Source organism: Ascaphus truei, chromosome 3 (genome assembly GCF_040206685.1).
Source record: "Ascaphus truei isolate aAscTru1 chromosome 3, aAscTru1.hap1, whole genome shotgun sequence".
NCBI classification, from domain to species: domain Eukaryota; kingdom Metazoa; phylum Chordata; class Amphibia; order Anura; family Ascaphidae; genus Ascaphus; species Ascaphus truei.
Genome location: NC_134485.1, coordinates 14909228 through 14932700, shown reverse-complemented (window position 1 = coordinate 14932700; position 23473 = coordinate 14909228). Strand labels below are relative to the sequence as shown.

Genomic DNA, 23473 nt, shown 5'->3' with positions numbered 1-23473 from the left:
ATTTTGTGGCTACACTGGGACTTCCCATTAGAGGAAGTGGGAATGTTGCCATGAAGTATGTTAAATGGTGGCAGTAGTGGGATTTTAGGCTTTGTTTGGAATTTTTAATGAATTGATTAAATAAAGCATTTACTATTGTTATTCTATTAAAATAGCCCTGGTCTACAGTACAATGTTTATCAGCTGACCTTGTAAGATGTTGTCCCATATTTATTAAGCAGCCTTCTGCCATAAAACCCCTCAAGTCAACTGGCTCTAATGTGTCTACCAGCACCGAAAAAAGTCATATGGTAGGAGACTGCTTAGTAAATTTGGGCGTGTATGTTATAATGTCATTATATTGCAAAAAGGGTAGTGCTGTACTCACACATACTGTAGATACAAAAATGTAATCAAGTCACAATAAATAGAAATGGAAGGTGCAATATCTAAAAACAAGTCCACCCAAAAATAGAGCCCAAAATCACACATACTGTACCAAATATTATGGGAAATAGTCTAAGACAATAAGAAAAAGAATCTTTATTTAGCCAAATGTCTCAAAAAATGTATTGATCCAAGTTAAAATAATACAGTACAATAAAGCAAAGCATATAAATACAATAATATACAGGAAAGGTGAAATGGGCCGACACACCGTTTTGGGACACAATGTTTTGGGACACAATGTTTTAGGACACAATGTTTTGGGACACAACCTTCTGTCAAGAGAAAATCAGATTTAATATGCTTTGTTTTATTTTTATCTCTGAATATACAAAAACTTTGATAGCCAAATATTAAAAAAAAAAAAAATGTATTTAAGTGTAGACTCTTTTTCCTATGGTCTTCGAGTTTGTCCCCATACTATTTGGTTTCATGTTTTAATGGCATTACCTCTGTAAGAGACAGCCATGCGGCAAATGGGATAAGCCTAAAAGTAAGGACAACATATCTCTGCAGGATAAATCCTTCAGTGTTGGAGTGGGCAGAGGGATGCAGGGGTGAGCAAACCTATTTAGTCTGCGCCCCCCTGTCTGCTCTCCCCCCCCCCCACTCGCGAACCCCCCCCACCTTTACCTTGTCACCAGCGTTTCTGATGTCACAACGTCATGTGACGTCGCATTGCCATGGCGATGGGTCGCCAGAAGCCGCCGGAGATCAGGTAAGAGAGCATACAGAGGCCTCGTGTGCTATCCCCCAACATGTCATTTAAATGCTTTGGGGAAGAGATCGGGGCCTTTGTAAGCGCGGCACCAGGCACACCCTCCCCCCCCACAAAATCTCATGCCCCCTCCCATTTGCGAACCCCTGGAGTAATGCCCTGCTGGACGGAGTTAGCTGCAGAACCCTGAAAGTAAACTCACTATCAAATTCATTTACACAATATATATATATTTAAAATGATATAGTGCTTTAGTGCAGTTTTGTCCTGCCCTTCCTGTCTAGGCGTCCAGGTTCTATGGGAATAGAACACGAGCAGAATGGAAGCTATTCGCTCCAACCAAAAAAATATCCCAATGGTGCAATTTACTCTATAAAACTTTTGTACAAAGCCTGAAACCACCTCGAATCTGGGAAGTGTAATTGAAGCAGACCTGCACCATTTGTTGACACAAACTTTGAGTCATGTCATTTTATTATTGCTTCCACGAACTCTCCCCTTCCTTCTGCAAGACAAACCCCCCAACACATGCATTGCACTTTGATAGACTGACGCCAAATGACAGTCAGAATGATGACGTTTTTGTTCGTTCTGGAGCAATACTTCAATTTGCAACGCTTGCTACATATGGTTCAACTTACCCCACTTAGCTCTTATTAATTGGCCATCTTTCTGGAGGTTCCCCTTCTGCACAAAGTCCCCTTTGATTGCTTACAGCAGGGGGTGCTCAACCCCGTCCCTTAAGCCCCCCAACAGGTCAGGTTTTCAGGATATTCCAGCTCCAGCACAGGTGGCTCAGTCAAAGACTGAGCCTCTGAGTGAGCCACCTGTCCTGAGGCAGGGGCTGATTGAGCCACCTATGCTGAATCAGGGATATCTGGAAAATCTGACCTGTTGAAGGGGTGAGGGGGGGGGGACTGGAGTTGAGCATTCCTGGCTTAGAGCAAAAGCCTGAAAGTAAAAAAGTCAATTTTCATCTGCGTTGGCATAACGTACAGTACAACGGGCCTCATTCAATATGGCTGATGCAGCTTATGCCAAGGCTACATACAATGCTCGCTGTTTATGCAGATAACTAGCTTTGTAGATATGTGTAAACCTCAGGGAAATGAACGCCCGTCCCTGTTTTAGGTAATGTCACTCTATTTGCCCCAATTTAACAGCGCTTAGTGTCTCTGGTCCAAAAAATGCAATTCAGTTGTAGATGTGCCAACTAATGAAATAGTAGAGGGAGAAAATATAGTCGACTGGAGGGAACGAGTTTAAGATTGAAACCAATCAGTCCTGCAAACGCAAAGGTGAAATGTTCTAAACCGAGCTTCAAACAGTGAAATATCCGCTCATTTGCCATGCACTCTGTCCTTGGAGGTGACAGTGCCATTGAAGAGATCCATTACCCAACCTCTTGAACTCTCCCCCCCCCTCCCCTCTCTCCTGAAAGGTGGGCCCAGCACGTGTGCTGCCACTGGAGATCCAGCCTTCTCTCCCAGTACAGATTTACTGTAAATACAGTTTCCTGGGATTATGCCTCAGACCACTCATAATTGCATATTACACACACAGTATAGCCCTTTACACTGTGTTCAAGGGAATCGGCTATTAGGTGTCTTCTTGCACTGCAAATACAGTGCAATGCTGAGTAAATAAAACAATGGATTAGTATGGGGCAGAATGTCTAAAGCAGGGGCGGCCAACTCCAGTCCTCAAGGGCCACAAACGGGTCAGGTTTTAAGGATATCCCTGCTTCAGCACAGGTGGCTCAATCAGTGACCCAGTCATTTACTGAGCAACTGATTGAGCCACCTGTGCTGAAGCAGGGATATCCTGAATACCTGATGTGTTGGTGGCCCTTTTAGGACTGGAGTTGGCCGCCCTGGCCTAAAGCATTAATTTATTCTCTGCCCTGGTTAAAGTGCATAAGAACAGCGGAACGGCGGTGGAATCTAAGAAAGGATATTTAACAAATAAAAAAAGGTACAGTAATTACATTCAATTAAATGCTTTAATGACCTAGCTTTCCATGGGCTTATTTCTAGAATTGGTAGCAGAATTAGAAACAGTAGTGCTACGCAGTACAACCAAGTACATCCCACTGTGATCACCACATTTTAGGGACTTTTTAGTAAACGGGGAGATTATTAATGCAAGTTCACATGAAAATGAAAGACTTTTTGTAATGATAAAAACCTCCCTCCTCTGTAAACAGACTTTTGTCCCTTTATACAGATGTCGTAGACGTTCTTGCACCCTTAATGCGAGGTGTTGCCTTAATGCTTATAATTAATGCCACGTTAATTAGTAAATTGAAAGCCTTGGTAATGCTTGAATTATCTCCTGAATGCAATCGCGCCTTCAACATGCTTTTCCCGGCATTATTTCGCACTAACTGCTACATTTGTATTACGACACTGCTTAACCCACTCTACATGTGGCACGACATGTTTACATACATTCCCATAGGGGAATTATGCATCTTCCTGTTTTGCCCTTTAATTGCTTACCTAATTTGATGAGATTTGCTCATTTGGATATATAATTTTAGAGACCAGACAAAATTGGTCCAGTACCCGAGTGACACTTTTCCCATGGTTTGCACCTATCAGTAGAACTCATGAATGAATATTGCGAGATTACTTTTTGCCCGGTACTGCCATTCCCTGCCCTATTCATGCACTGTAGTGAAATACATCAGAGATTTAATTATTTGCAAAGCAATTCATTGCTGGACTGTCTTGCCCTGAAGAGGCCGAGAAAGCAAAACGTTTCCAAGTCCTTGCACTCCCTGCATCATTTTTTAAACATTTGAATTATTTACCTAATGGATCAAATTTCCAACCCATTACCAGGTTCTAATTTACAATCTGCTGTCACTTTTTGACTCAGAGCGCACGCATATTCATTGAACGCCTGCAGTGTTCCTATGGATAGGCACAGAGAGGTGGCCAGGTGTAAAACGCAGCGGCTCCGGGACAATAAAAAGGTGCCACTGTCTTGCGGGGTGCTCAGATTTCCCAAATGGGAACCCCCCACTGAGAGATTTTCCTGATGCCGCAGCCAGAATTCCGCAGATTCCCCCGCAGCGGGAGCAGAGAGTCCGGCCGCACAAATACTGCTAAAGAAACGCTTTAAACAACATACGCAGGGATTTTATGGGCGGCAAAGGGTTAGGAAATGCTGTTATTAGTTGAAGAGAATCTTTGGCTACTTGCTTTAACACATCTGAAGTGAGACATGAAGTTATTGCACTGATGTAATTATCACCACTTAAAGGTGAGTAGCCTACACAAATGCTTTTAGATTATGAGGCCTGTGAGTTGCCTTTATCCAAGTGTTGTCTTGCACCTGCTGTTGTAGAGACCTGAATGTCATGTTATTCTAGGATCATGTGCTATACTGTATACTGCTACTGGCCTCTCAATGTTTAATGAAGGTATTTTCATCACAAATACAGCTGCGCAGCAACATTAGAAACTCCATGACAGACTGAACTGGGAATCCGGTCCCCTGTCTTTCCTGCAGCTACAGCTCGACTTATTGCTACCAGCACAAGAACAAGCTGCATGTCCCCGACCGTGGCTGCCCCGGTGGTGCAGGGTTATCGATGGAGGGGATTCGATCCAAAACCCTGCAGCAATGTCGCAGCAGCGCTAACTTCGGAGCCGCGGCTTTTTGCTTTTTCCTTCGCGGCTCCGGAGACAGTAAGTCCTGGTACATCTGTAACTCAAGCTCTACCATTCTCGGCAGTGCTCCCTTGTTACCAACAAAGCCGCATGTTTCCACTAATAATGTAGCAGACATCACAATGGGCTTCCAAGCAATTCCATGTAACTAATTCCATGTAACTAATTCCATGTAACTAATTCCACGTAACTAATTCCACGTAACTAATTCCACGTAACTAATTCCACGCAACTAATTCCACGCAGCTAATTCCACGTAGCTAATTCCACGTAGCTAATTCCACGTAGCTAATTCCACGTAGCTAATTCCACGTAGCTAATTCCACGTAGCTAATTCCACGTAACTAATTCCACGTAACTAATTCCACGTAACTAATTCCACGTAGCTAATTCCACGTAACTAATTCCACGTAACTAATTCCACGTAACTAATTCCACGTAGCTAATTCCACGTAACTAATTCCACGTAACTAATTCCACGTAGCTAATTCCATGTAGCTAATTCCATGTAACTAATTCCATGTAACTAATTCCATGTAGCTAATTCCATGTAACTAATTCCACGTAACTAATTCCACGTACCATGTAGCTAATTCCATGTAGCTAATTCCATGTAGCTAATTCCATGTAGCTAATTCCATGTAACTAATTCCATGTAGCTAATTCCATGTAACTAATTCCACGTAACTAATTCAAATCTCTTACCTTATGAAGGTTCATTTTCCCGCCTTTCCTCACCCCTAACCCGTCGCTTGGTTGCGTCACGGGCAGCGCGCCGTGTGTATAGGGCGCGCCACGAGTGGCGCCCGTCGCGCAGGGTAAAGCGGTGACGTCAGCGCGTCTATGAACATCAACAACAACTTTATTATTATTTCTAACGAACATTGAAAAAAACTTTAAAATAACTTTATTAACACTAAACAATGAACAGTATGTACAAAATTCATTACGAATGAAGTGTACATTTAAATCATGTTAAAAACAAAGATAATCAATTTAACATGATTTAAATGTACACTTCATTCGTAATGAATTTTGTACATACTGTTCATTGTTTAGTGTTAATAAAGTTATTTTAAAGTTTTTTTCAATGTTCGTTAGAAATAATAATAAAGTTGTTGTTGATGTTCATAGACGCGCTGACGTCACCGCTTTACCCTGCGCGACGGGCGCCACTCGTGGCGCGCCCTATACACACGGCGCGCTGCCCGTGACGCAACCAAGCGACGGGTTAGGGGTGAGGAAAGGCGGGAAAATGAACCTTCATAAGGTAAGAGATTTGATCAGAGTGTTATCACCTTGAGAAAGAGCGGAAGCTCGAAACGCGTTGGTGGGGGCCCCTGGGCTCATCCTTGTTATCATGCTCTGATCCAATAAACCTTATTTTTATTGGGAACACACTCTCCAGCAATTTTTCCAGTAGTGCTCCATCTCTCCCTGCTGAACCTGTCTACTACCCTGGAGAACCGGCAGCACACACCTATGAAGAACCCACTGAAGACCCATCTGCAAAAAGTGAGTGAATTTACTCAAGCTAACACCACAGGAATCCTTTTCAATGTCACAGACCAGACACAAGCAAGTGTGAGTATTCATCATCATTAAGGTGTTACTCTTCTGGTTTATTGAACAAATGGATGTGATGTGTACAGTATAGATGGTCCATTACAGTGTGGGATATCTCTGGGAATGGATTGAATTCTTTATTATACTGCCACAACCAATATTGGTCAGGTCTATGTTAGAGCACCATACAGCTTTGTTTTGCTCTAATTCCACGTAGCTAATTCCATGTAACTAATTCCATGTAACTAATTCCATGTAACTAATTCCATGTAGCTAATTCCACGTAGCTAATTCCACGTAACTAATTCCACGTAACTAATTCCACGTAACTAATTCCACGTAGCTAATTCCACGTAACTAATTCCACGTAACTAATTCCATGTAGCTAATTCCATGTAGCTAATTCCATGTAACTAATTCCATGTAACTAATTCCATGTAGCTAATTCCATGTAACTAATTCCATGTAACTAATTCCATGTAACTAATTCCATGTAACTAATTCCATGTAGCTAATTCCATGTAACTAATTCCATGTAACTAATTCCATGTACCTAATTCCATGTAGCTAAGTCCATGTAACTAATTTCACGTAACTAATTCCACGTAACTAATTCCACGTAACTAATTCCACGTAACTAATTCCACGTAACTAATTCCACGTAACTAATTCCACGTAACTAATTCCACGTAACTAATTCCACGTAACTAATTCCACGTAACTAATTCCACGTAGCTAATTCCACGTAACTAATTCCACGTTGCTAATTCCATGTAACTAATTCCATGTAACTAATTCCACGTAACTAATTCCACGTACCATGTAGCTAATTCCATGTAGCTAATTCCATGTAGCTAATTCCATGTAGCTAATTCCATGTAACTAATTCCATGTAGCTAATTCCATGTAACTAATTCCACGTAACTAATTCAAATCTCTTACCTTATGAAGGTTCATTTTCCCGCCTTTCCTCACCCCTAACCCGTCGCTTGGTTGCGTCACGGGCAGCGCGCCGTGTGTATAGGGCGCGCCACGAGTGGCGCCCGTCGCGCAGGGTAAAGCGGTGACGTCAGCGCGTCTATGAACATCAACAACAACTTTATTATTATTTCTAACGAACATTGAAAAAAACTTTAAAATAACTTTATTAACACTAAACAATGAACAGTATGTACAAAATTCATTACGAATGAAGTGTACATTTAAATCATGTTAAAAACAAAGATAATCAATTTAACATGATTTAAATGTACACTTCATTCGTAATGAATTTTGTACATACTGTTCATTGTTTAGTGTTAATAAAGTTATTTTAAAGTTTTTTTCAATGTTCGTTAGAAATAATAATAAAGTTGTTGTTGATGTTCATAGACGCGCTGACGTCACCGCTTTACCCTGCGCGACGGGCGCCACTCGTGGCGCGCCCTATACACACGGCGCGCTGCCCGTGACGCAACCAAGCGACGGGTTAGGGGTGAGGAAAGGCGGGAAAATGAACCTTCATAAGGTAAGAGATTTGATCAGAGTGTTATCACCTTGAGAAAGAGCGGAAGCTCGAAACGCGTTGGTGGGGGCCCCTGGGCTCATCCTTGTTATCATGCTCTGATCCAATAAACCTTATTTTTATTGGGAACACACTCTCCAGCAATTTTTCCAGTAGTGCTCCATCTCTCCCTGCTGAACCTGTCTACTACCCTGGAGAACCGGCAGCACACACCTATGAAGAACCCACTGAAGACCCATCTGCAAAAAGTGAGTGAATTTACTCAAGCTAACACCACAGGAATCCTTTTCAATGTCACAGACCAGACACAAGCAAGTGTGAGTATTCATCATCATTAAGGTGTTACTCTTCTGGTTTATTGAACAAATGGATGTGATGTGTACAGTATAGATGGTCCATTACAGTGTGGGATATCTCTGGGAATGGATTGAATTCTTTATTATACTGCCACAACCAATATTGGTCAGGTCTATGTTAGAGCACCATACAGCTTTGTTTTGCTCTAATTCCACGTAGCTAATTCCATGTAACTAATTCCATGTAACTAATTCCATGTAACTAATTCCATGTAGCTAATTCCACGTAGCTAATTCCACGTAACTAATTCCACGTAACTAATTCCATGTAACTAATTCCATGTAACTAATTCCATGTAGCTAATTCCATGTAACTAATTCCATGTAACTAATTCCATGTAGCTAATTCCATGTAGCTAATTCCATGTAACTAATTCCATGTAACTAATTCCATGTAGCTAATTCCATGTAACTAATTCCATGTAACTAATTCCATGTACCTAATTCCACGTAACTAATTCCACGTAACTAATTCCACGTAACTAATTCCACGTAACTAATTCCACGTAACTAATTTCACGTAACTAATTCCATGTAGCTAATTCCACGTAGTTAATTCCACGTAACTAATTCCATGTAACTAATTCCATGTAACTAATTCCATGTAACTAATTCCACGTAGCTAATTCCACGTAACTAATTCCACGTAGCTAATTCCATGTAACTAATTCCACGTAACTAATTCCACGTAACTAATTCCACGCAACTAATTCCACGCAGCTAATTCCACGCAGCTAATTCCACGCAACTAATTCCACGTAACTAATTCCACGTAACTAATTCCACGTAGCTAATTCCACGTAACTAATTCCACGTAGCTAATTCCACGTAGCTAATTCCACGTAGCTAATTCCACGTAGCTAATTCCACGTAGCTAATTCCACGTAACTAATTCCACGTAGCTAATTCCACGTAACTAATTCCACGTAGCTAATTCCACGTAGCTAATTCCACGTAGCTAATTCCACGTAACTAATTCCATGTAACTAATTCCATGTAGCTAATTCCATGTAGCTAATTCCATGTAACTAATTCCATGTAACTAATTCCATGTAACTAATTCCATGTAACTAATTTCACGTAACTAATTCCACGTAACTAATTCCACGTAGATAATTCCACGTAACTAATTCCACGTAACTAATTCCACGTAACTAATTCCACGTAGCTAATTCCACGTAACTAATTCCATGTAACTAATTCCATGTAACTAATTCCATGTAGCTAATTCCATGTAGCTAATTCCATGTAGCTAATTCCATGTAACTAATTCCATGTAACTAATTCCACGTAGCTAATTCCATGTACCTAATTCCACGTAGCTAATTCCACGTAGCTAATTCCACGTAGCTAATTCCACGTACCTAATTCCACGTAGCTAATTCCACGTAGCTAATTCCACGTAACTAATGCAATGTTGCTAAATTTAATAGGCAGGTGTTTGGCCACTCCTCAGTTCCAGAACCTGCTAGAAGGGTCATCTGACATACTGTAGGATGACTCATAAAAGTTAAGTTGTCTTTATTCTGATTAGTGATGAGGGCGGGTTATGACATCACCCAAGGGGGTATAAAAGGAGCTGCAGAAGCTTCCAGCCCAGAGGCTCCTTGAAGACACCACAGGAGAGGAGTCTCACCATGTTAAGTGTATGTCTTAAATGTGTAACTTTATGTATAGAGTATGGTCACCTTTTATTATTTTGAAGTTACGGGAGAGTGTTTATTACCTAAGAAGGGCCACTAATAATGCAGGGTCAGGAACACCATACCCCTTTCTAACAGAGGATGTGTGGCACTCATTGCAAGGGATCCCTTGATCAGGGACCCAGGGGAGTGACTCACCTAGAGTTGCTCTAACGCCAACTCTACGCCTATGCACCCCAGGCTATCATAGTATTGACTAGTAGGGAGCTGTATAGGATGACAGGTAGATGGAAACCTCTATAGAAGATACACCCCTGTGCAGAGTCCAGGACGGTGCCTGGAAATTCCTCAAGATATTGCATATCATCCAAGACCAATGGTAATAGAAGGTGACAAGCCATGTGGGCCTCCTGGGAAGCTATCTGAGCACCCAGGGAAGAAGTATCTGTCTAAATAAAGTAACCAGCATGTCTAATAATGTCCCTGGTGCCCTTTTTACCTTCTGCTTACAACACCAGCCAGCCCGGACGCCAGCACCCTGAGAAAAGGTTTGAGACTCTAAGCACCCACACCTGCACCAACCTATTCCACCGCACTTAGGTGTGACCCTCTTTTATGGCTGGGCAAAGAGGGGTTACAGTAGAAAACACCATCACTGCCCTGGAGAGCTTACAATCTAAGTGAAACATTATATGTACGATGATCTCTTGATGGTCCAGAAAAAAAATACACAAAGAAAAAGAAACTGAATGACATTCCGAGCTGAGAAAAACAGTCGGGATGGTTTATTATCCAACGCTTTGGTCCTTAATAGGACCTTTTCCAAGGTTATTGAATATACCACAGTCTGCAACACACGTGCAGATCCCAACTCCAAAAAGGTTAAAGGATTGTGAACTAAGGACAGCGTATGGAATAAGAATGTTACCTGCGTGCAGTTTAGGTAGAGGTAGAAAGAGCTGAAAGAAGAAACGGAAAAAGATATGTTGGTAATGTTTTTCGTGCTTACGTGTGTACATATGCAGCGGCCGTTATTCGTACAAAGCTATAAATGGATTTCGAGATCTCCCCCCGTGATCCTCACAAGTTTTGCCGGGGCAGACTATAATGGCCCATCGGATTAACACAGCAGGGGTCCCTGATGTGCGCGTCCTACAGGTTAAGTGACGCGAGACATTTCCATGCATAGGCGATACCGGCACCCCATACCAGGGCCTGTATCTTGGGAAGCAGCGGGTCCCCAGACCTCAAATCAACACGGTTCAGCTCTGGAGACCCCGTGCTAAATTACTGTAATGTTTAAAATGAAATAAAACCCCCACCATTGCCTGTGAGAGGCGCGCAGTTAGAGTGACTGATTCAGCCCTCTTACTGCGCGTCTATTACAGACAGGCAGACCCCGGTAGGACTCACACAGCAGGGACCTCCGCTGTGTGACTCCGATTCGCCATTATGTCTGCAGCGGCAAAACGTGTGAATATATCGCAACCTACGCGCGCCGCAACGCAAAATCTACCCAGGTAAGTGTTTGAATAACGGCCGCTGCATCTGTATATATACAGTATTTACTGTCCACAGCACTTCACAAAACAGATATTAGAGTGCCGGGAATTATAATGAGTTTCTTTTCAAAACTGGTATCAGAAGAGAAAGAGTAATCTGCTTATTACCAGCAGGCACATCATACTGTGACCACAGTATCTTAGGGCCTTTTTATTAAACTGCAAGACTATTAATGCACATTCAGAGAAAAATGAAATACTCTTTGTAGAGATAAAAATAAATAAAACGAGTTCTCTCCTCTCTAAACAGGAATGTCTTCCTGTATACTACAACGCTGGATAACCCATTCTGCTTGTGGCGGGACATGTTTACAGTATATAGATGTCCATAGGTGAATTATCAATCTCACCAGTCGGGGAAGATGGACTACAGGGAATTATAATGCAATGAGTACATCCAGCATACGAGCCCACTATGGTAATCGCTGCTTCGAAGAGCTTAACATCGCATTGATTTTCTGTCTGATTTCCCCCAGACCGCGGCTTTAGAGCGGAAATCCAAACGGGCCATTTTTATTCTCCTTTTTTATTTTTGACACAGGATTGGAGCAGGGGGGGGTCTTCGGAGCTGAACCCCATTCATTTCAGCATATCTACCTCCGTAGGGGGTACCAGTAGCCACTCCGGCTCGGCTAGCAGGGATCATGTAATGGCAGCATTTCAAAGCTCCCGCCTCCTGCGGGCCAATAGCAAGCCGTGACATCATTCGCTGCGACTTCCTTTTGGCCAGCGTGACAGAGAAGCTTTAAACTTATGCCAAGGTACTGGCACCCCCCCCCCTTTGGAGGTAAGTATATCTGGGAGTAGGAGGCCCACAGAGCAGAAATGAACGGGATTCAGCTCCCGAGACCACCTGCTTCCAACTTATGTAAAATAAATAATAATAATAATAATTTAGAATAATGGACCACTTGTTCTTTTAACTCGCTCCAACCAATGATGGCTGAACGCTGGCGCTGGAGGAGTTAAAGGCAGATTTTGTCACTGCTGGAACATTTCAAGAGAGAGCTGGCTGGCAAGCCGAAATGAGTGAAAAAGAGGGAGAGTTTAGCTAATCTGGGACCAATGCTGTGTGCCGTGGCTCTGATCCATCCTATCAGGGAAGAACACTTTGTATGTGCTATGAAATGGGCGCTTAGTGACAAATGATCGCACTCCAAAAAAAAAACCCCAACAACAAACAAATCAGAATCCCTTTTACTGGCAGCCAGAAGCCAGTGAGAGCCGCAGGCACTTGAAATTCGACATCTCTGCCAGATACATATTTCTAAAGGATGGCAGCAAAATAAAATGCCCTCTACAATAGCGCCTGAGTGCCAGTCGTAGGGAGTCTGCCAAAATGCAGCACGCTCATAGGAGCCGTTCAAATCAATTATTGCCGGGGGGGGTGGGGGGAGGGGGGGAACGTCGATTGTTCTTGTCAATAGGCCCTCAGGATTCGGTGGATACCCCTCATAACAGGAGCTGCATCTGTACATGCTACAATTATGGTGGAATTAAAGAGTTCAGCTAGTTCAACCCCTCCTGCTCATAAGAGAAAGCTCCATGTCTAAAACAATTTGCCACTTTCCCTTTGAAATATTGGGAGGGTGCTTTAATGCTGTATAACAGGAGTGGTCAACTCCAGTCCTCAAGGGCCACCAAACAGGTCAGGTTTTCAGGATATCCCTGCTTCAGCCCAAGCAGCTCAATCAGTGGCTCCGCCTTCGGCTACAGCAGTGGTGGCCAACTCCCGTCATCAAGGGGCCACCAAACAGGTCAGGTTTTAAGGATATCCCTGCTTCAGCACAGATATCCTGAAAACCTGTGGTGGCTTTTGAGGGCGAGAGTTGGCCACCCCTGGCTTGGTATCCAAACAGCCCACAGTGCCAAGTTACCATCACCATAAAAGATGGCACAACAAGGGACATTGTTTGGAAGAGAAAGGTCCTGGCCACAAAAGGGCTGCTCAGCGAAAGGTAACTGCGTGAGACATTTCACCGAAATAAAAACCTACAATTCATCACTTTTTCTTGAAGAGGATTTGTTAAAGAAACTAATAATTGAGGAAAGTAATATTTAGTTTCTCTATGCATAGGAAACCTTTTACTGCTGGCTACTGCAGGGCTCCGATTCCCCAATATTTAGATAACAAAATGCGCCATTCGTATACTTTTCTCCCTGCTAAAAGTTCCCTCACCTCGATTGATTGATGATGATGAAAAGATTCCCGTCATCTGTCTCCAAAAGCTGAGAGTTTTCACATACTTATTTACTTCACCCTTTCACTGCCAGAAAGGTCCTTATCAGGCTCCATTGTCAGTGGAGGGGTTCATGCATTGCCACGAGACGAGGCATTGAATTAATTGGCTGACATTAAAAAAAAAAAATCTAATTTTTGGTCAATTCTAGAGATTTGGATCCGCAGCAAACGTTACAAATTTCCGCGTTCGGAATAAGACCCAGACTCCAAGAAAAGTCCTTTCTCATTTAAAAAATAAATAAATAAACATGGTCAACCTTTTGCTTTTTATTGTGAATTTCTCCCATATTAAATAGAGTTCCAACAAAACCAAGACACCAATGCAGGCGCCCACCCGTTCAGTACACCCCATCACCTGAAACGGCATACGTCTTCCAGAAATGTCCACCTCCAGGCATTTTCTTCTGTGAGATGTGGTGGTTGTGGACCAAATTTTACAGTTGAATGGAAACGTGCTGAATTTTATCCGTGAGACCCCACTGAAGTCTTTCAAACTTGTAATGCTAAAAATCAGTAAGACTGATCCCAAATAAGTGAAAGTTAGGGGTGCTTTCTGTGGTAACCCTTTCAGGCAGAGCAGCAGAAAACACAGGAGTGGCTCAGTGAGTAAAGACACTGGCTGGCACTGAGTTTGAGGCAGGGAAACCTGGTTCAATTCCCGGTGTCTGCTCCTTGTGACCTTGGGCAAGTCACTTTATCTCCCTGTGCCTCAGGCACCAAAAACATAGATTGTAAGCTCCACGGGACAGGGACCTGCGCCTGCAAAATGTCTCTGTAAAGCGCTACGTAAAACTAGCAGCGCTATACAAGAACATGCTATTATTATTACCAATGCACATCCATTAACTCCCATCCCTTTTTCACTGGGAAGCCTGCAATCCACTTTATTTCATAATCCTCTTTAACATGCTGCATAAAGCCGGCAATTCATTAATGTCACATCAACAGCACACCGGTATTGCTTTCGCATTACAAAACGTTTTGCAATAAATCATAGCCCAATAAAGGCCTCGCTAGCAAGGTGCGCATGAATAATTTTGTTCCTACGCAGTTTTTAAAGCCACGTCCCTGTAGGTCCCAGCGTCACCTCAAGAACACTTTTATTTTATTTATTCCTGGCACATTACAGTTACATCACCTTTAAGTGAAACCTAAAAGCACACCGTTTAAATGAAGCATTTCAATAGCCCAGATCAGGTGTGGCCAACGCCAGCCCTCAAGAGCAACCAACAGGTCAGGTTTTAAGGCATCAAAAAAAAAATAGATTGTAAGCTCCACGGGGCAGGGACTTGTGTCTGCAAAATGTCTCTGTAAAGCGCTACGTAAAACTAGTAGCGCTATACAAGAACATGCTATTATTATTATTATTATTATTTCTGCTCATCTACGAATCAAAGGTAAGAAGTAACCATGTTCTCCGGGTATCACGAACAAAATGTGAAAAATGTGCACTTTGGTTTCTTGTTGTTGCCATGCATTAAAAGTCAATGCGCAGGTCACATTATTTATTTATAAAATGTGTTACCAGGAAGTAATACAGTGAGCGTTACCTCTCGTTTTCAGGTACTGTATGTGCTGGGCACAGAGTTATAATGACAGATACATGCTTACAGATACATGGGTACATTAGTTGAACAGGGTTATATTATACAGTGTTCGACAAACCTATACATTTGCTCGCCCCGGGCGAGTGGATTTAACCCCCGGGCGAGTAAATATTGGCCCAAGCAGCACACGTTTGGTACTAGGTGGCGAGTAGATTTTTTTGTGTGGCGAGTAGATTTTTTGGTGATTTGTCAACCACTGGTTATATACATTATATATAAAGATATTGCATTACATTAGGTAAACAGAGATATACATTAAACATGACCCTATACACAAAATTCGGGCAAACTGGGCAAAAATTGGTGACTTTTTATGCAATGTTTCATTTCTCAAATACATTGTGAAAACACAAAATATAAGAGGCATTCACAAAAATGTCATCCAGCTGCGCAACTTTTCCCCCAAGTCCTCCAAGGTCACTGTCATGGTTGCCCCCCTCTTAGCAACTCCTCTCTGCCTTAGTATCTCCTCACCAGCCTTCCTACTAGCTGGCTATAGTCACCTATCTTGTAGAGAGGAACCTGCTAGGGGTCAGCAAGCCTGTGTTGCTTGTAGGCACAGGGGGTTACACTTAAAACCTGACCTGTTGGTGGCCCTTGAGGACTGCAGTTGGTCATCCCTGATAAAGGTGCTCCTTTTTTGCAGGGGAGGCCACATTCTGGGAGACAGAAGAGGACTCCTCCCCTTCCGTCATCGATGACAGTGTAATCACGTGACCGTGAGTACCAGAGTCGCTCTGGTCCCGCAGCCCTTCCAGCACTCAAAGAGTCAATAGAGTGCGACAATAAATCTAAGGGTTTTGATGACGTTTGCCGCTGTGCATTACTGTGTGTCTGTCCCGGTGTGTCGAAACAAGAACCGTTTATTTTGCATTGTAATTACAATGTTAATACTCCTCTGTGATATCCTAAAATTAAATGTCCAGTATACTTTTTTTTTTTAATGTGTAAGAATCACACATGGGAAACCTTGGCATGGATAACATTGCCACTGCTGCAGATCCCCTAGGGGATAGACGTACCTCTCTAGTTAACCAATAACAGAAGGACTACTGGGGCAAGATGTGTCCTAGTTTCAAAGTTCACCATCTCTGTGAGGGGCACAATAATTGCCACTGACTCTGGTGAGCAGCAGCTGCATGGAAGCACCCATAAATAATTCACTAAAGCTTCATGGATTTCTAGGTTATCATGTGAGCTCCAATTTAAAATGTTGTGTTGAGTTTCTTTGTAGGAGAAGCAGATTTGGGGGGAGGGGCGGGGGGCTTAACGATGTACTTGGAGTAGAAGAGTTGAATTTGAGATGAAACTTCCTCTCTCTTCCCCCAGTAAGAGAACATTCTCACTGGGACTTTACTGCAGCACAATTCCCTTTGCTGATATTTGTAGAAACGTGGATTAGTTATTGGATGCACATTGTTGCTTTTTCTTTGTTGGTTACTGCTTCTGAGCCAATTACTAATTGAATTTTACCGAGCCCACAACATATTTGCTCGTGTATCTTTATGGAACAAACTACTGGAATTAGCACTAATCTTGAAAGATTTCCTAACAGGGGGAGGGCAGCCTCACATATTGAGTAGGGGTCTAAAGGGGGAACATGCTGAGATTTTAAGGGTGTGCAAACAGACGGACATTTCCTTCCAGCACTGAATAGTAAGGCAACATTGCATTGTATTTGCTTATAATTTTATCGGAATGTGACTCGTTTTAAAATGGCTGCAACCAGTCACACATACGTAATAAGGATGAGGCCTGTGTGGTGAAAAAAATATATGCATATAAGTGTATACTTTCAGAATGCTTCTAGATTTCTTAATTGTGTTATCCACATCCCCTGAGCTGCCCTTTAACTTCCATTTAAATCCCCCAGAAGTCCTGCGGTACTGTCATAATGTCCTCAATTAGTGTTGGAGGTAGGGGCAAGAAGTGGGAGCCGGTGGCTGTTACCGCTGAGGGGATCTAATAATGTGTGTTGGGTCTCTGTAGGCTGCAGCCCGTTTGCAGTGTGTAGCTATGCTAAGCATTGCTAAGGGCAGAGTTTGGGCTGCAAATGTCAGCTGCTGCTTTAATGCCTATCAAACTGGCCCAATCATAACACTTGTGCAGATATGACGGATGTGGCTTTGCAGCTGTAAACTCCCAGAAGATACATTCTACCCCAGTCACTTGCTTGCAGAGTTCTTTGTAATATGCTGACTATTCCCCAATAGGTCCTGTACCGTACCGGAATGTCAGCTGATGATGCATTATGCAATAACATATATCATTAGTCTTAATTCACCACATTTATTTGTTCACATGGGAGGACAGACACCACGAACCATAAATCCCTCCATGCGCTTTCTAATCTGATGACTAAATAATATTCTAATTTCATATGCAGCTTAATAAATCACACGATTAAGAGGTACAAGTTGTGTTGTGTTACTTAAGGCATAATACTTTGAACACTGCATCCAGAAAACTTTTACCCTCCGCCCATTAGGATAATACTCTGCTGCATTTATAAACACATTGGAATTTAAAGCAAGAGCGCAGACAGAGGGACCTCCAATGGTGTAGCAAGTAAAATCAATGTATTAGGCAGGTAGTGGGAAAAGCCTTTTCCTCTGATGTCTCCGATGGTGCTCTACTGCTAATGCCGCTAGCACTGGACCTCCAGGCGTCCCGGGCAATTACTGGTCCAGAGCTGCAGCGTGCACGTTCAGAGCTGGATGAGGTCCAGTGCTAGCGGCATTAGCAGCAGAGCACCATCGGAGACATCAGAGGAAAAAGCTCGAGGACTGCAGCACCTTTTGGACAGCCTGCTATTAGCATCGATACGTTAGTGCAAACTTTTCCCACTACCTGCCTAATAAATTGATTTTACTTCCTACACCATCGGAGGTCCCTCTGCCTGCGCTCTTGTTTTAGGTGCAATCTTCTCTACTGTTGGTTCCAGGATCACCTTCTCCCAGAGCTGCACAGGGTACCCCCCCCTCACCTTCAGAATACTCCACTCTATGGAAGATCTCCCCCCGCCCTCCCCCCTCTTTCCCACTACTGCCACCCGACTTCGTGGACTTTTCCCCCACCCTTTGTGCTATTTTGTGTGAAACAGTTTTAAGATGGTTTCTATTGTCCCATGCATTTCATGCACATTACCCTGCCTGTCACTATAATATTTTCTTCTGATTTGCTTTGAATTGCTTTCATGTAAACTATGTACCACATTACACTACCCCACAGATATCCACACTGCCGATATGAGCTCGCAGGAATATTTGCCTCTCTTATCTATAAGTAAATGCGGTATATGGTCGGCTTTACAGAATGACAACCAAGCTTCAGTAATCTGATCCATCTTCAACGAAGGATTTAGACATACAGATGTAGCAAGACTTTGGTGCCATGGTACTCAAGGATTAATGCTGCTGGGGGTCCCATTGAGAAGCATGGACCCCCCTCACCCCTGCAGTGCGATCGGGGCAGACCCTGTCTCCGGCACCGTGGACTTCTGCTTCTTCCTCTGTGGCACTGGGGACAGTAAGTGTTGCTACATCTGTACAGTCCCTTAATGCTGACTGGTTCATTATTAGCCACATCCCGTCCCCTATAGCTCTCAGTGTAGAGCAGATAAGGCATGTGAAACATGTCAGCTACCTTCAGGGATGCCACACCTGTGCTATCTGTGGTTGGGATACCACAGTTTGTGTGTCCTGCCTTAGTGCTATCAGTATCATCAAGTATTCCAATGATACAGAGTGGATAACCCTGCAGAACCCCTACCATGCCCGACGGACTTACAATATATAGCTCAGTACCAAGAACCCCCTAGCATTGGAGGGGTTGAGGGGTACAGTATGCCTTTTTGTAACCCATTTTCATAACCGAGATCATCCACTCTTGCTGGGCTGTATTATTGATACCCCCCAAACAAGCGTGGACAGCAGATTTGGGGGGAGGAGGGGTGTATAAAACGTTGCTATAAGTAATTTGGCCATAAAACAGACGCACAGAAAAATAGCAAGTTAGAGCGTCTTTGTGTAACAATGTATACAATTATTTGCAGGGTGTGCAGAAACATATGTTTCGCAAAGAAAATTAAGCCATGGGGTACAGTTAAGAGTTTGGATATTGTCTGTGGCGCATACACAAAAATGATGTATTATATTAAATTGCAAACATGCGTTAACTTTGGGCTTCAAAAATGCATTGAAACTGTGCGCCAAGTTTTTCTTAGAGTACAAAACAAATAAAAGAAGTCACAAACATTTCTTAGCGAGTTCACACGCACGAACAGAGATCCTCTGAGGCTTCGCCAGTCTCCAATTTTTACCGTTAAAGAACTGTGCATTTGAACAAACTCGGCTGCAGCTGTGGTGGAACAGAAATAAAGGCGTATATACCTAAGGCTGCGCTTATAGTGACTGCGACGTGACGTCACGGCAAAACAAATGTATTTCCGCCATCGCGTGCGCTTATAGTAAGCGCGACGCGGCGGAGCGAAATTTGGAAGCCGGTCAAATTAGATTTTTCAGAGGCTGTCACCACATGTGACAGCCTCTGAACCAATCAATCGTCAGGTCGCTTGCAACGTTGCTGCAATGCGAAATACAACTTTCGTGGGTGGCGACGGCTACGGGTGACGTCACCCGTCGCGCGCACTATAAGCGCGGCCTAAGTCTCTTGGCTGCCACTGCATGGAACATAACTGTATATAGAGGCTTATGTACCCGAGTTTCTCGGCTGCAGCTGCGGTGGAACATGTATAAAGGCATACAGTATGTCACAAGTCTCTCAGCTGCAAAACTGGAGCAGAAAAAAAAAAGTACCAGATTTATCAAAGTATTAGATCCCATTGTTTCCCCTGGGACTAATGCTGCGGAAATATTTTTGCTCCAGTTTTGCAGCCCGGAGACTTTGTTACATGTCCCCCATACGCCTTAGAAAGGATACATACAATCATTGATTATTTACTTTCAGGCTACATCTGGGTTTACTTGTCATTGAAATTACCGCTTCACTTCAAAAAGACATATTTTTACTATTAGTTACGCAATATGGCTTTTAACAACTCCTAATCCTGCGAAGTAAATTGCAACTCAGATTTGAAAACAGGCAGAATTGCCAAACTCGTGAAAATGCCATACACTACATGAGTGCTCACCCACAGGTTGATTTAATTATGATGTTGTGAGCTGCTGGTATTAAAAAACCAAGACTTATTACTGCCACTGTCACCGACAGAAATTAACACGCAGGATAAATATTGCAGGCTCTTACACAGCATCTTGCTTGAATTGTGGTGCCTGTCCGCTCCGTGTTAAATTAAAGCTCAGCTCTGTAATTTTCATACTTGTATTTAAAAATCTATTTCAAGACAGTGACAGTCTAATAAAAAAAGTGAATGAGAAAATTGTTCATTTAGGAGCCCGGTTTCCCCTTTAGAATGAAAGCTGCTGTACAGTCATTACAAGAGCAGTTCTTCATGTACGTACATAGATTTCTTCACAATACTGTAGGTAGAATCTGTGTTTGCCACCTCCGTTTTTTCCCTGCTCACTGACATTTTGTAAAGGGGCAATCCAAGGGGCGATTTGTTTTTGCACATTGTTAATTTTTTTAACATGGGATTGAAGCAGGGGTTCTCTGGAGCTGAACCCCATTCATTTCAGCTACATAGCCCCCCCCTGTTCCCAGAGACACAGACCTATGTATGGCATGCCAATAGCAGCTCTGGCTCAGCTAGCTGGACTTTAAAGTTTAAAGCTCCCACGTCACACAGGCCAATAGGAAGACGAACCTGATGACGTCACGGCTTCTTATTGGCTCACAGGATGCAAGCTTTGAAACACCGCCATTACATGAACCATGCAAGCCGAGCGGAGCACCTACTGGCACCCCATATATAGGTATCTCTGGAACCAGGGTGTCCCCAGAGCTGAAATTAGTGTGGTTTAGCTCTGGAGACCCCCTGTTTCACTCCTATGTTAAAATTGGAAAAACGTTGCCAAACTAAAAACAAAAACGCATGCTTGGATTGCCTCTTTAGACTGAGATTTTGTGCATGAAAAACAGCTCTCAGCCGTCTGTTGGAGTGGAGAAAGTGAGAATAAATACCAGCCATGTGAACACTCTAGTGCAGGCTTTGGGCCTATTTAAATAAAAATAACATAAAAAACAGCAATTTTTTTTTCCAAATAAGGCTGGTAATCTGCCGGTAATGTGATGTAAAGACATTACATGGTGTTCACTTCCAAAATAGGTCATATTGGGGGGGGGGGGGGAATTGCACCCTTCAAATGAACATAAAACTCATTCACTGATGGAGATGTATATGGTACAATCTGTTTGAAGGAATTAGTCTGAAAATGTTTTCATACCCGTGGGGGTGAGATGTCTCCAGGTAATCATTGGCTCCGGGCGTCCATTTGCAATGCACACCAGTGTCACGTTGCTTCCCTCATTCACAGTGACATCTGATGAGATGTTGGAGATCTTTGGTGGAACTGTAATAGAAGACAAGAAACATCAGCTAAGTTAGCAAGGTTAACAGTAAGAAGATCCGCTCATCAGAAAGAGGAAGCTTTAACGTTTTACTTTTCTTCACACTGTCATTCAGTCTTGTTCCTGGTGTTATATTTTATTATAAGCCAAGAGGTTGTACAATGCCTCTTATCGACCACCATTCATTCTGTCAAGGTTCCTAACCCTCTAAGTTGCCTGCAGCCGACCTTGGGCTGCCTCATCAAGGTCATTGTTGATAATGAAGGAGAGGAAACCTGCTGCCAGTTAGCATTTTAAAAAGCCAGCACGTGATCCCAAAATAGCATTATTAGATTGGCCAACTAATCTGCAACTATAACTTATAATAACTTATAGCAATATAAGCTTCTCCCCAGCTTCTAACTGACAGGGGTAAGTACCAAGATTAAGAATTCGGCACTAGAAACCAAGCAAAGGGTTCTGTGTACGTCATTGTGCGCTTGTGACATATGTATGAAGCTTGTTATTGGGACTTCTCCTTAACTGACGCTGACCTTTTGAGCAAAGCAGTTAATAACACCGTAAACCTGTTATTTTTTTAATGAAAACGCTGGTACATCTCACTGTGCTGTTCCTCCCAGCAGCTCCTCCCCCACACGCTCCAAGAAACACTCCCAAATTCACAAACTGATGAAAGAGCAAAATTGATGCAAAAGCGCCTCGATGGCCAAGGTGACACACAGTCCAAATGTCCCAGTTGGTAACACTTGATACGTATGGCCCTGAGTGACCTGTACCAAAAATAGCAGTCCTGTTCTATAATCCAGCTCCTGTGCCCTTGAAAATGTTAAAAAATCATTCAACTGGGGTATAAAAGAAAATAGAAGAGATGAATAGCATTGTAGTAAATAAATATTGCCTTGGGTGTACTGCTGTAGCAAAAATTACTGCTCCCACTGGTGCCTTGTAGTGGGATAGTCTGTGATATTCTGCCATTGGATCCTATGGAAACTGTGTTATTCTGCATTATAGGCTAAAGCAGTAAAGCAGTAAAATTCAGGGCATTATTGAAAACCCTGCTCTCTGATTGGTTAAAATTCCGGGCATTACTGATTGGATAATGCCCGGAATTTTAACCAATCAGTAATGCCCGGAATTTTAGCAGCTTGCAAAGTGTAATTTCCAATCTGTTTATTTCCAGCCAATCAGCTTTCACAACAGCTAAGACAGGGCAGGAGATTGGTCAGAATGAAGTAACAGCTCTGACACTGGGCAAGGGATTGGTCAGGAAGTATCAGCCATGGGTTCACTCCTCCCCCTCCTGAGCTGATTCAGTTGAATTGGGGGGGAGAGAGTCGGCAAAGTTTAGTAAGTGGTTGCATTTTTGATTGCGTGTGTGTGTGTGTGTGTGTGTGTGTGTGTGTGTCAGTACTGTAGCAGTGTTTATGGGTATAGCAGCAGCAGTGTGTGTGTTTGTGTTGTGCAGTTGTATGTGTGTGTAGCAGCAGTTTGTGTGTGTGTAGTGTGGCTGGGTTATGTGTGTAGAGCTGATGTGTGTGTGTGTGTGTCTGTGTGTATATAGAGCTCCAGTGTGTGTGTGTGTCAGTGTCAGCAGCAGTGTTTATGGGTGTAGCATGTATATGTAGAGCTGCTGTGTTCTGTGTTGTGTGTGTGTGTAGAGCTGCTGTGTTGTGTGTG

The 23473-nt window shown here is 42.9% G+C and overlaps 1 protein-coding gene across 6 annotated transcripts in view; it reads right to left on the bottom strand.

The window, feature by feature from the left end:
- Window positions 1–23473, bottom strand: part of LSAMP (limbic system associated membrane protein) — a 750958-nt gene that overhangs the window by 228447 nt on the left and 499038 nt on the right. For all 6 annotated transcript variants that reach the window (XM_075593644.1, XM_075593645.1, XM_075593646.1 and 3 more), the window contains exon 3: window positions 21673–21798. In XM_075593644.1, coding sequence (XP_075449759.1) covers window positions 21673–21798 — 126 coding nt within the window. The remainder of the gene's footprint in view (window positions 1–21672; window positions 21799–23473) is intronic.